General features: G+C 40.5%; 1 protein-coding gene across 1 annotated transcript in view; it reads right to left on the reverse strand.

Moving 5' to 3' along the window:
- Positions 1 to 1,175: 1,175 nt before the first annotated feature.
- TSPAN17 (tetraspanin 17) overlaps positions 1,176 to 14,573 on the reverse strand; it is a 39,802-nt gene continuing 26,404 nt past the window's right edge. Inside the window, exons 7-8 of the mRNA XM_072146249.1 lie at positions 12,909 to 13,025; positions 1,176 to 3,237 (exon numbers count right to left, since the gene is read on the reverse strand). Of these exons, the coding sequence (XP_072002350.1) occupies positions 3,172 to 3,237; positions 12,909 to 13,025 (183 nt within the window). The 3' untranslated portion in view covers positions 1,176 to 3,171. The remainder of the gene's footprint in view (positions 3,238 to 12,908; positions 13,026 to 14,573) is intronic.

Genomic DNA, 14,573 nt, shown 5'->3' on the forward strand with positions numbered 1-14,573 from the left:
GGAGTTACTTAAAGGAAACCTACCATTTGATTTGATGCATTATGAAGCAAACATACCTTGAGAATGCTGTAGCTACACTGATGCAGGATCATATCTTGGTTAATCCCTTTGCTGAAAAAGCAGATATAACATTATGATAATGAAGCTGTCAATTCCTTGGCTGATTCAGCGCTTCTCCCAGCACGCAAGTTATTCACTGAAAGAGGATGATGTAATCCCTGGGTTGTGCCTTAAAGCAGAATAATCAATTGCTGCACCATCCCCCAGCTGCCGTGTACAAGTGATCCAGCTCAGGTTGATTAGTCATGTCTTGACTAACCTCCATCTGTCATTACAAGCTCGGTGTCTAGTGGGTTTATCAAGGCAGCCAGCCTGACCAAGCTTTCCCAAGGTCCTGAATTGTTAATACATATTTATGTAAATTAGTCTGAAGAGCTCTGGCTATAAACCCCCAGAGCACTCCAAAAATGAACTGTGTGGAGATCAGGACTCGGTAATCTATGTCAGAGAGCTACCCAATTTTACTAGTCTTGTAAATCACACTTAGAGAAAACTACCATCAAAAATTATAAACCAAGGACACTTACTCATAGATCCAGGCATTGTGACAATCTTATTATATTGATATCTATTGCCACCTTCCTTCCTTGACTAATCTGGTGCAGACTGGTGATCTGACGGTCTAGTTTGCTGACCCACAATACTGAATTTTCTGGCGCACTGGCTATTTGCCGCCATGGACGATTTTCAAGCCAAACAGAAAAGTGCCTAAAAATTTATCTAAAACCTTAAATAAATGTGGCACAAATGGGTAATATCTCCCCCATTGCACCACAATACCGATGCACTTTTCTTAGTATTTAATGTCCACATAGCAGGGATTTACAAAGTAACCAATAGCCTCATGAACAGCAAGTGTGTAAGTGGACGTTTAGCAGGGCCTGTGTGTGTTTTAATCTGCCAATGTATAAGTTTGTATAACATTTTAGAGATATTTTTTTGGGGAAAAAATTGTGATAAATGCATTTAAACACTAATAATCTCTCATGAATGATGGAACACAATGTGATGAACAACATCTACATCTCTTTTCTGGCACCGAGAATAGTCCAGCTTTTATTGTAACACAAGGGGCTGGCGCCCTCTAGTGGCAGATGGAAATACAGACCAGAAGACAAGTTTTGTGAATTTTATTTTTCATAAACAATTTTTACAGTAACATTGCACCGCGAATTCCTGATTATCCGCTGGATTTCGCTGCAGCAGTGTGATGTGTGGACGGTAGGAGAGGCAACTTCTGCTCTGATCAGAACTGTAACTCTTGGAACACACATTCTGAAAACATTCACAATTTTAAGGGACAACAGGTGGGAGAGAAAAAAAAAAACAGAACTTAACCAGCCATCCACCTAAAGAGCCGTAGATGGCTTTGCTGGCTAAGGTTACGCTAGCTAGGAACACACACAGAAAAATACCAACATAGTGACTGGTGAGAAGAAATGGTCATCATCTTAGACATTCGTGAAGACGCTGGTGTGGCCGGGAGGTGAAGCGTTAACAATTTGCTAGATTAAATACCCCAAGTAATTGATGTAAATGTGGCACTAATCCCATCAGTGCCCATACTCTTCAGTAGACAGGTTGAGGTAGGTGACATGGAACTTTCCATATGTTTAATAATGATGCTGCAGTGCATAGATCAGGGAACACACACATTAGGAATGCTAAATATTCTTAGCTACAATATACATGACTGAGAACTATAATGGGCTGGATCCACACCCCCAGAACTATTCAGTCTATCATCACCCTCCTACCCCCTACACTATCACATTCAAGGAACCCCTCAGAACTAGAAAAGGTTCTCCCTCTGGCCCAAATAAGGCAAGACATTACATTAAATGGGGGATCTGCTCTCCAGTCTGTATTTTACCACCCAGACCTTTTCCAGTTTCAGGAATTGTAGCGTCATAAGATATAGGATTTGGAATGCTTCTCCGTGTCGCCAAAACAAGGAATCACATATCTGTGGAGCACATCCATCAAGGGCAGAAGTGTGCAATATACTACACACAGGCTGGAAGGAATTATATGGACGTATGTGCTTTATGCCCAGAAGTATATAAAAAAAATCCCTTGCCACAACATAGAGACTTAAAATAAGACAATAAAAGAACAGCATGGACAAGACAGAGTCATTCAGAACACCCATCAATATAAAAAGCTCAACCAGTGGAGGCGTCTATTGACACTGTAGTGAGAATGCAGCAGGCTGTGGGCATCAGGATAAAACCACCATCTAGTAAGACATTAGCATATGGCATAGAAGCGGGAGCGGATATCCTCAGTGTTCAAGGCTGTCACGTGGGTGTGCTGATCAATGAAAATGCACATTCAAATGTCATGTACTACAGGGGTAGGGATTCCTTTTCTGAAGCAGATTTTGGGGCAATTTTCGTTTTCCCCATCAGTTTGCACTGAGAACTATTTGGCAGTACTCCCACACTTGCCAGTAAGCTAGCGTTTAGGTCTCTTCAATGTGCTTCTGCCACGGCTGGCATGTCCAATACGCTCAAGATTCAAAGCAAATGCCCTGGCCTCAAAAAAATAATAAAACAAAGAAAAAAATACATTTCAGTAAAAAGTTTCATAGGCAGCTCTGGACGAGCCATGAAGCTGCGATGATTTCCAGTGTCTGACAATACAAGGGTAGCTGGCACCACACACCATACAACAATTATGTGCCAGGAAAGGTCCCTTTAGTTTACCCCATTGAGGTCTCCATCAGAAGTTGGTTGAAATGGTGTGTCGAGTTCGTTATATAGATATATACTATATTTATAAATATAAATCACTGTCACACTGCCCTTTTTCTTATCGCACATGCACTTATTTACACCATGGCTTCCAATGCCAGCCCCTCCATGCCCAGGGAGGGAAGGAAGCCCAGGCAGGAAGTTGTCACATAATATGGCATCACTGCCAATCATAACACAGCAGAAGGGGAAATAAAAGGGGTTTGACCTCCTTCATCCCACCACAAAATACTACAATTGAGGAGGGCATTGCTGTAATAGTCCAGTGCAGAGTTCCGTCATGTTACAGTGCAGTCCCATGAGGCAGGCTCCAGTGTCCATGGTGGCCTGGCCCAGGGGCGCACAGGGCAGTATGTCACCAGTTCGCCTTCACAGCTTTAATATCGCTAACTAGATTCTGGGCCAAGCAGATTCCAAAAATCTGGAGGGAGAAAAAAGAAAAACAATGTCACCATTTCATAGAATCACCAGTATACAATCTACTTATTTCAGGTTTCAGGACAAATAACAACTTGCATTGTCATGTGCACACCCACAATTTCATATTGTCACCCAAAACTCTTCAAGCCCATGTAATTACAGCCCTAGATGAGCTCAGGAGGCAGTGCTTCCCTGGCATCTGGGGCGAAAAGACATTTACTATGTGGTGCTTATGTGTAAAGGACCCCCATTGAAAGAGGTTTGTAAACCCGTACGCTAGGCTGTGATTCCCGCTAGTTTCGGGTGTGAACACACTGAGCACACACTGAGTTTTATCATATAAAATGTACATGTTTTACATCTTACCTTCCACGTATTATAATTGGGGTTTGTCCTTATGTACTAGGAGTGTGCTCCTTGGTTTGTTTTAACATTTTGAGCATGTGAAGAAAACAGTCCAGTACTGCCAACACAGAGGAAAGTGCTGAGGGAGCATATGGGTGGGTGGAGGGTGGGACAGTGTCACAGTCTACAGAGCCAGAACACAGAGGAGCTACAGTAGCCCCTCAAAGTCGTTGGTATAATTCTAAAAGTTTATTTTATAAGGAAAGAGGCCATGGATAACAAATATAAGATTACCAGTCACAGAGCCTCTTTTATAATGCTTGATATTGATGGTAGATTTCCTGTAAATACTCAGTAAAACTTATAAGCTAAGCATAGAAAAGATCAACTTCGGCTTGAGACAGCGCTACCGAGCACGAAACGGCCCCGTCGCCAAGGCTTGCTCCTCCCTGCATGTGTTTTTCCGCTTGAATAAAGGATGCTACACTTTTCTATCAAGTGGGTGAGTGCCGTTACTCTTTTTTATGCTTTGCTTATGGACTACTGTATGGTCCTCCACCGCAGTCTCCAGTTCCAGGATTGGTCTGTGGTTTAGTGTGTGTCGAGTGGGGATATTGCTTCGATGGAAGACTGTGCCCACCAGATTTCTTCCTGTGATATTTTCTACACTCAGTTAAACTTATAATGGAGATTGATTGAGAATATGATGGCAACAACGTCTTATCCATATCCCATAGGTGAGGGACCAATTAGCAGAAAAAAAAATAGGTGTTCAGAAAGACGACAACATTTGGATAAATACTGTGGCCTCATCACTGCTCTGCAAACACAGTGCCATATATATGACAGCACCTGTAAGCTCAACCCCATTCACTTGGATCTGAGCAGGAAAACAGGCCACAGTATGAATAGATAAAAAGTTAGTGGCCTGTTAGAAGATTGCCAAAGACGCTGAGTACCTGCTCCTTAACCCCTTAATGACCGCCCTATCGGGTTTTTACGGCGGTCATTAAGGGTACTTCTTCTGATGCGACGCCTTTCTACGGCGGCGCATCAGAAGAAGTTTTCGGGACACCGGGTCTCGCTGGTGCCGGTGTCGGGCTGTGATATCACAGCCCAGACCCGGCACTAACACCCGGGATCGGAAAAACTCCGATCCCGGGTGTTTAACCCCTTGCACGCCGCGGTCAAGCATGACCGCGGCGTGCAAGTGTGTCCCCCGTGGATCGGACCCCCCCGGTGTGCTTACCGGGGGATCCGATCCCTCCTGCCGCTGCCCCGGGTTCCGACGAGTGACCCGGGGCTGTCGGCTCCTCTTCTCACCGGGTCCTGCCTTCCTGGCAGGACCCGGCTGTAAGTAACTGAGCATGCGCAGCATGCTCAGTTACTTTCACTATACACTGCAATACAAGTGTATTGCAGTGTAAAGGCTTGAATAAGCGATCGGATGATCGCTTATTCAAGCCAAGAAGTAGAAAATGTAAAAAAGTAAAAAAAAAAAATTAAATCTTTTTATAATATAATTAAATAAATAAATAAAATAAAAGTCCCATAATCTCCCCAGTAACACATAAAATGCAAATAAAGTATATAAAACACAAAACACGTACATATTTGGTATCACCGCGTCCGTATTAATCTGTACAATAAATCTAAATCAATATTGAACCCGCTCGGTGAACTACGTAAAAAAAAAACTCGAAAAACTTCCCATAATATACAATTTTTCATCAAACACCATCACAAAAAATGTTCTAAAAAGTGATCAAAAAAAGTTACGGTACCTAATATGATACGACTGAAAAGAACAACTGTTTTCGCAAAAAATAAGCCCTCAACCAGATCTGACAACAGAAAAATACAGAAGTTATGGCCCTGAAAAGTTGTCAATAGTAAAAACAATGCGATTTTCTCCAATATTGGTTTTGCTCAGGAAAATTGAGCAAAATAAGAAAAACTATATAAATGAGGTATCACCGCGTCCGTATTAATCTGTACAATAAATCTAAATCAATATTGAACCCGCTCGGTGAACTACGTAAAAAAAAAACTCGAAAAACTTCCCATAATATACAATTTTTCATCAAACACCATCACAAAAAATGTTCTAAAAAGTGATAAAAAAAGTTACGGTACCTAATATGATACGACTGAAAAGAACAACTGTTTTCGCAAAAAATAAGCCCTCAACCAGATCTGACAACAGAAAAATACAGAAGTTATGGCCCTGAAAAGTTGTCAATAGTAAAAACAATGCGATTTTCTCCAATATTGGTTTTGCTCAGGAAAATTGAGCAAAATAAGAAAAACTATATAAATGAGGTATCACCGCAATCGTAGTGAACCAGAGAATAAAGATAAAATATTATTTTTACGTTACGGTGAGCGGGGGATACTCACAATCCAAAATAAAAATTGATGATTTTGTTTGTGTCCCCCTTGAAATAGTTAATAAAATCTCATGAATAAGCTTTAGACTCCCAAAATAAATTATTTATACATTGCATCTCATCCCATAAAAAATAAGCCCTCATATGATCGCATTACCAAAAAAAATAAAAATTTATAGGTCGTACAATGTGACAATACAAATCTGCTGTGAATGGCGCCTCCATTCATTCTATACTCGGCCGTGCGCCCGTACAGCAGTTTACCACCACATATGTGGTATCAGTACACTCGGGAGGAATTGGGCATCAAGCGTTGCAGTGCGTTTCATCATTTAATTTATTCTGAAAATGTCAGTTTTGGCCTAAATGAATGTATTTTCCAAAAAAATTCCATAGTTTCTAAATCGCAGGTCCATATTTTTTAACCCATGTGAAACACTTAAAGGGTTAATGGACTTAATAGAAGTTGTTTTACATATGTTGAGGGGTGAACTTTCTATAGTGGGGTAATTTATGAGGTTTTACTATTATTTAGGCCTCTCAAAGTCACTTGGAAGCAGAGTTGTCCCTCAAAATGTGAGTTATGGCAATTTTCATGAAAATAAGAAAAATCGCACCTAAAGTTCTGCACCTCATAACATCCTAGAAAAATGACCGGAAGCATAAAATATCATCCCAACATAAAGCAGATATTCTGTAAATGTTAATTATCAAACTTTTTGGGTAGTTTTATTTCCTCTCTGGAAACCAGAACATTTCAAACTTGGAAAATGAAGAATTTTTACAAACTTTTGCCAAATTTTCACTTTTTTTCAGAACGAAACGCAAAACTTATCACTTAAATTTTATAACTAACATGAAGTACAATGTGTCACGAGAAAACATTCTCAAAATCACCCGGATATGTTAAAGCGTTCCAAAGTTATAACCAATTATCGTGAGACATGTCAGATTTGAAAAATCGAGTCTGGTCATTGAGCTGAAAACTAGTGTCGGTGATAAGGGGTTAATATATATATATATTTTTTTTTATCAGAGACTTGTTAATATATTTATGGAGGGGTCTTGCATGATGGAAGTCACAGAAAAGAACAGCGGGTCATAATGGATTTCACATGGTAAAACTTTGTGCACAGTAGCTGCTCTCTGGGATAAAATGTGAGAAATATAGCACAGTAACATTGGGTTTTTTACGACCCGTTATCATTTACATGCATTAGTACCACAAACTCAAAAGTCTACACATTATGAATTCACATTATGAATAGGAATGAAATATACACCATAAATAAAAATAATGGGTAAATATTAGAGGAGAGTCACCAAGGGAAAAGACCTGGGGACGGAGGGCATAGATTATAACAAGAAGGTCTGGTGTTTAATCCCTATTGTCCCATGTAAGATGTGCACTAGGAATAGCAATAGGTTTCATAATCTACCCTCAAGTATAAAAAAACAAGATTAAGAGCCTCATTGACACCATTTGGTCTCTTGCTGTAATATTGGTGCGGTGGGACCACATCAATCCCTAGCAATTAAATGGATCAAGTCGGGACTAGTTGATAAGTCAGGCCAGATGGGTATCACGATGAGAAATATCTTCCACACATCGCCTCCATTCACATTTGGTTTTTCCAATATTCTACAGTCACACAGTGATGAGACAGATCCATAAAGATAATAGTTCGCCCTTGGATCCCCAGAGCACATGTGAGGTAAGTTTGTGTTTTAAGTGCGTCTTATATCTTTTTGTCTATGCCTTCTTTGTAGCTCTTAACCTACTTTGGGTACAGGACACAACTACTACACCTATCCTGCATTAGACTATTGCACAGTACCACTACGCCTATCCTGTATATATGGGAACAGCACAATACTACTATTCCTGTCCTGTGTATATGGGTGCCTCACAGTACTACTACTCCTATCCAGATGAGTACAACTATAAAGGTAGGGCAGCACTGTGAAGGAGGGGACTAGGGTGCAAGCCTCCGCTGACCGGACTCAAGGTAAGCAAACGATTGCTAAAGGAAGTAAAAGAGATGAGGCAGCACTCCTGGAAAAGGCTAGGTGTTTATTCACCCAATGTGGAAGGTGCGACGTTTCAGCCCCTCAATGGAGCCATTTTCAAGGTTGAAATAAGAATGGCAGGTTGACTGATATAGACGCAAGATTTTCTTTTCATACTGTGGGCCACATTTATTAAAGTGTTTGCGCCAGTTTTCGGTCTAACTTCACACTGACAAGAACTTGCAAACTGCTTGTACATGTATTTATACAGTTTCTGCACCAGTTTTGTGTCATGTTTGCATTGTGTCCAACAAGACATTAACCCCTTAGCGCTCTGCGCCGTAGCTGTACTGCGCTGAGTCCCGCGGTTAGCGCTCAGCGCAGTACAGCTACTGCGCAGAGCCGATGCCGGTTCAGCGCTGTATAGCCGCCGAACCGGCATCGTTAGCCACGGGATTTCAGCGGTAATTTACCGCTGACATCCCCGGCTAACACCCGCGGTCGGAGTGGGCTCCGATCGCGGGTGTTTAACCCGTTAAATGCCGCGGTCAACGCGACCGCGGCATTTAACCTGCCTTCTGGGGGTCTTTACCCCACGATCGGCCCCCCCGCACCGTTTTCGGGGGGGCCGATCGCTGTCTTGGCTCCTCTGGGGTCCGATCGGGACCCCAGAAAAGCCTGGAGGGTTTACCTTTAAGATGGCGTCTGTGACGTCATCTTAAAGGCAAAGTGTCAGCCTATGCATCTGCATAGGCTGGCACTGATAATACCCTGCAATACATTAGTATTGCAGAGTATTATCAAGAACAAGCAATCAGATGATTGCTTGTTCATATCCCATGGTGGATCATGTAAAAAATGTACAAAATAATGTTTTTCAATAAAAAATTACTTTATAAATCACTAAAAATCCCCATAAGCCCCAAAACATATAAAGTGACATATAACGCTCAAAAAAGTCTAAATCATAACACAAACCCCACATATATAGTATCACCGCGTCCGTAACAATCCATAGAATAAAACTAAATAACTATTGAACCCATATGATGAACGCCGTAAAAAAAAAACGCCAAAAACCCGCCAAAAATTATGATTTTTACCTATTATATCCCACTAAAAATGCAATAAAAAGTGATCAACAAAACATATGTACTCCAGAATGATATTGTTGTAAAGAACAACATGTCCCGCAAAAAACAAGCCATCAACCAGCTCTGTAGCCAAAAACGTAACAATGTTATGCCACTTGGAAGACGGCGATGCAAAAATTATAGATTTTTCCCCACATTAGGGTTTTATTTGGCAAATTTAGTAAAACATAAGAAAAAATATTCATGTCTGGTATCCCCGTAATCGTATCGACCCATAGAATAAAGATAACATGATTATTAGGCTATACGGTGAACACGAAAAAAAAAAAAAGTAAAAAATCCAGTACAGAATTGATGCTTTTCTACTCATGACCTCAAAAAAAGTTCCTAAATTTTCAACAATAGGTGATACCAGCCCCAAAATGGTAACACTGGAAAAAGCATCTCGTCCCGCAAAAAAAATGCCATCACATGACCCCAATAACGGAAAAGCGAAAATTTTATAGCCTTCAAAAGGGGGCAACCAGAAAACTAAAATCCTGGCAGCTGCAGGGTGCTCCTTCCCTTCTGTGCCTCGCTGTGCCCCCATAACACAAGTAATGTCCACATGTGGGGGGGTCGCTGCACTCAGGAGAAATTGTAGAACAAATTTTATGGTGAGTTTTCTCTTTTTATATTTTGGAAATGTGTAAATTTTAGGGCTAAATGAACGTATAACCGACAAAATTTGACCATTCTAAATTTCACCGCCATTTTGATTCAATTACTATGAAGATCTCAAGGGGTTAACAATCTTTGTAAATGCTGTTTCTGATAGCTTGAGGGGTGCAGATTTGAAAATGGGTTGGTTATATAGGGGGTTTTGTTGCTAAATATGTAAAATTTGATTTCAAACAGTATTTATCCCCAAAATAGTCAATTCCGAAAATACGGAAAATCGCTATTCGATTTGTAGGCCGCGTGACGTCAAAATAAATTATCCAAACATTTCAAAAATTATGAAAATGTAAAGTAGACAAATGGGAAATGTTATTCTGCAAGTTATTTAGGTGGTAAATCGATCTGCCTGAAAACGCAATGATTTTGAATTTCGAAAATGGCAAATTTTTCTAAAAATTCATCATTTTTTTTCTTTTTTTTGTAAATAAACGCAAAACTTATCAGCCAAAATTTACCACTAAAATGAAGTACAACATGTGGGGAAAAAACAATCTCAGAATCGCTTTGATAAGTAACAGTGTTCAAAAGTTATAACCATATAAAGAGACGCAGGTCAAATTTCAAAAAAAAGTTGCGAGCCTTAACCTGCAAACAGGCTGCGTCCTTAAGGGGTTAAAAAAATGCAGTGCTTAGTCAGACCGTGCGGCACAATTCTGTAGCATGAACAAAGTGCATCAAAATGGCGCAGAAGAGAACAGGGGGCGCCAAATTCATTAAGAACAGACAGGACATTCTTGATAAATGTGGTTCTGCATATATAATCATGGACATCATTGTAACTTGATAGTGTAATTCTGACCACTTTCTGCCTTTTGCTTGGTGGATCCAAATACTTCACCAATTATATCCTGTAAACATAAATCCAAAATGCAGCTTGCAGAAGTGGTGATGGCAGCCTGGTCAGATGGAAGGCAGTGCAAGTGGATGAACATATGATGTAAATTATTATTAATAAGATGAGCACTAAGTAGAACTAATATCTACCACTATATGGTCACTTTATGGTAGTGATATAGGTATGTGGAGGCTGGGGCCAACTTGGAGGGTTCTGCTCCCCCTATGATAAACCCCTATAGCTACACCTCTGTCCCAAGGTCTTTCTCCTCACTTTCCGGTAAGATTTACTCAATTTTCTTTTCTACCAAGTGTGGAGTTTGGAGTCTTTAAAGCCTGTGATCTTGATGCATATGTATTATCTATACTATCATGTCACTATGATGTGTTGATGAGATGAAGCACAGTGTGACGCGTCTCTTTATTACATAAAGGACCATAATCTGGGTCGTTCACTGGCTTATAAATTTTAAACCAAAATCTGCTTCTGCACAACAAAGCCCCTTGGTAAGAGCTGTAAAACATATGCTGGAGGCCATTAAGGCGAAGAAATGTGACAGTAAACAGTAAATACAATATTTCGCTTCACTCAGATAACCCTAGTATCCAGTCTCAGGGTTATCATACATATTACCCTTTTCTGCAGGCTACGCATCTTCCAGCTCTCCTTGTCCCCATCTTACTCAACAGAAAAATGCTTCTTAGCATCAAACTGAATGTAAAATCAGCATTTCATTTCTATATCATAACTACACTTTATTCCACTAGCTAGAAACCGAATGGCTTTAGTCCAGCAGAGGGCAGCAACGTTCTTCATAAATTTCAATTTACAAAACCTGTACATGCCAGTTAGGCTGGGCTCCATCACGTTTTAAGTATACGCTCAGCGTATACATCACAGAAGCTCCCGACGGATACGCTGAGAATATACATTGACATATATTGGCAGGCAGAGGCATAGTTGTTTCCTCCACGATGTCAGATCTGCCGAAAAAGGCAGGATGGAAAGACGTAGGTTTTCTTCTCAGTGGAGACAATAGAAGCCTATGGGGAGCAGATGCAGCATATTGCATCCCTCCTTCAGGCTGACCTGGTGATGTCACTGTCCATATTAGGACAGCAACATCACTGGGAACCCCAGGATGGGTCCCCAGGCTACGTATTCCACTGTTTAAAGAGAACCCGTCATGCAAAATAACCCCCTAATCTAAATATAATTTCATATGTTGAACTTAACATACCGCGTCAATACAATCCACCTGAATTTACTCATTTAGGCTGGGTTCATATTATGTTTTTTTTTACATATGTGATATGTAATGTAGAAATATTCCACTGTATGCTTATACAGTGGGCTACCTTGCCGGTAACTCCCCCCCCCCCCCACCGAATGCAGGGGGAGGAGCTGGTGATTGGCTCCTGCCGATGTTAGGGTTGTTTCTTCTTATATGAACAGTAACATCACCGGCGTATAGGTTTCAGTTTCCTCCGCTGAGTGCGCTACGTCTTTCCATCCTGTCTATTTTTGGTGGTATGTTTTGCATTAATGAAAAAGGGATATTTGGCAAAAAATTGGAAAGTCATTAATTTACGAAATTAAATGTGTCCGCTCATTTTTGTAAAATGTTATAAGGCTTAGGACTTATAGGTGCTTAGGTGCACAAATCATACTTTTGAGGGACCTGCTCAGCTTTCAAGTCACTTTAAGCGCCTAAATAATAGTAAAACCCCTAAAATCCACCATTATAAAAACTACACCATTAATGGATGTAAAACAACTTTGAAATTTTCATTATAAAAAAAATGGCTAAAGGAATGTATTTTTCAAAAAATGTACACATTCTCAGTAGATAAAATACCAAAAAGCTCCACCAGGGCATCGAAGGGAAGCAGCGCCATTTAGAGCAGATTTGTATTGTCACTTTTTAAAACTAGAAAATCAACTTTTGAAGGGAAATTAGGACATATAAGGGCTTATTTTCTGCAAGATTAGACACACTTTACAAATACTTCATACACAGCGATCCCAAATGTATGTATGTATGTATGTATGTATGTATGTATGTATGTGCCCAAGTAATGATACAAGCTATACATATACCATCATTATTGCATGATAACCACATACACAAAAAATGAATGGTAGCTCTTATAGACACAGTGCTGATACTTTATATGGACTTCATGCCTTTCATGTTTCATGAGTACACTCCTTGCACATTTTTATAGATTATATTGCGATACAAAAGCACCTTACAAACCTTTAGGTTTATACATACCTGCAATAAAGCAACTGCAACAAAAACTCCTGCAACTACTATTAAGTTGTCTTGTAGCCACTTCTCAAACTGACCAACGCATCCCTTTGTGTATATATAACTTTGTTGCTCCAGTTCCTACACAAAGAGAATAATTAAGTGAGGCAACTTAGAAGAAGCAATACAATGAAAATATTCATCCTAATCAGATATTTACTTTACAGAAAACAGAATGTGATTGGGACTAATCCTCGTGCAACTGTTCAAACCAGGACTGTAGAGTCTGACTCATGAAAAAGTGGACCAACTCAGACTCCACAAACACATAAATTATAAAAATGTTTATATTTGCTTTAAAATGTCCATTCTATTCCTGATCTAAGAGCCAGGGGTGAGCAACATGTATTGGCCCAAGGGCCTTATTGTCATACTGCTCAACTTTAAGGGGCTGATTTAGTGGCCAGGACCCTAGATACACCAACCACCACAATACTGGACAAATTGCCACCAAGAAATTATAAATACCACAGTACAGCAATAAATACCACCCCAGAAACCAAATACTTCATTCAAAGCAGACAATACTAAACCAGACCCTAAAACCGATAATAGTACTGGAGACGTCAGAGAGCAGATAACAATACCAGCGACCCCCAGAAGCAGATAATAGTACTAGAGACCCTATAGAAGACAATACTAGCGACCCCATATAAGGTAATACTAGAGACTCCATAGAAGACAATCCTAGGCATTAGGACCTAGGGCAGAACTACGCCAGGAGCAAGATAGGACTCGAGAGCAGTACAGCTGAAAAGTACTTACCACTCCTGAGTCCTCTCCTGTTCCTGGGTGCGGCAGGAAAGGACCTGGGAGCAGTGAGAACTTCTCAGCTGCACTCACCACACAATGGCCTCCAGCAACAGTGATCTGCCATCAGTTATGTTACATCACTTATGGAAGTGCTCATTGGACTGACTGACCGCAGGGTGCAGACAGCTACTCATGGCTTGACAGGCTGCATGTGGCTTGTCTACCCCTGATCCTCTTTTAGCTGAGATGAATGTGGCTGCACATTATGTACATGCTCAGAAGTGAAGCTCCTCTGCTATAAATTAGAGGAATAATAGACTGGAAAGGAATGCCCACATTCATCTCAGCACAGCTAGAGTGATCAAGAAAACAGGAAAGTGGAGTTGGAATGGGAGTCCATGACCATTTTGGTGGAGCTGGAGCAGACTGAGGAGTTGGAGGTTTGGCTTATCGACTAGACAGCACTAGTTTGAACCGCACATCAACTACAGAAAACTGAGTATTGCACCTTTTTCCCCAGGAGCCTGTAGCAATATATGTGGACTTCTGAAGTAAAATCCACAGGCTGTACCGTAGGTCAGTTGCTTTTGACAATATAGTTACCTGATGCCATCTCCAAATTCCACTATAGAATTAAAAAATTTGAAGTTATAAAATGAAGATGCATTAAAGACTTGATTTAGCGGTATCGTGAGTGACATAGATGGAACACTAGCTGCCTCTGTAGAATAACTACTGCTATGGAGCAGTGAATTGCAGCATGATGTCTAGGTGTGGATAATACCATACATGGCTAATGGGTATCACCTACAAACCATACTGTAAAATTGCATGTGAAGCTCAGGAAAATTCAGACTGCACAACGACATGTACTAT

This window comes from Engystomops pustulosus, chromosome 4 (genome assembly GCF_040894005.1).
Source record: "Engystomops pustulosus chromosome 4, aEngPut4.maternal, whole genome shotgun sequence".
Lineage (NCBI taxonomy): Eukaryota > Metazoa > Chordata > Amphibia > Anura > Leptodactylidae > Engystomops > Engystomops pustulosus.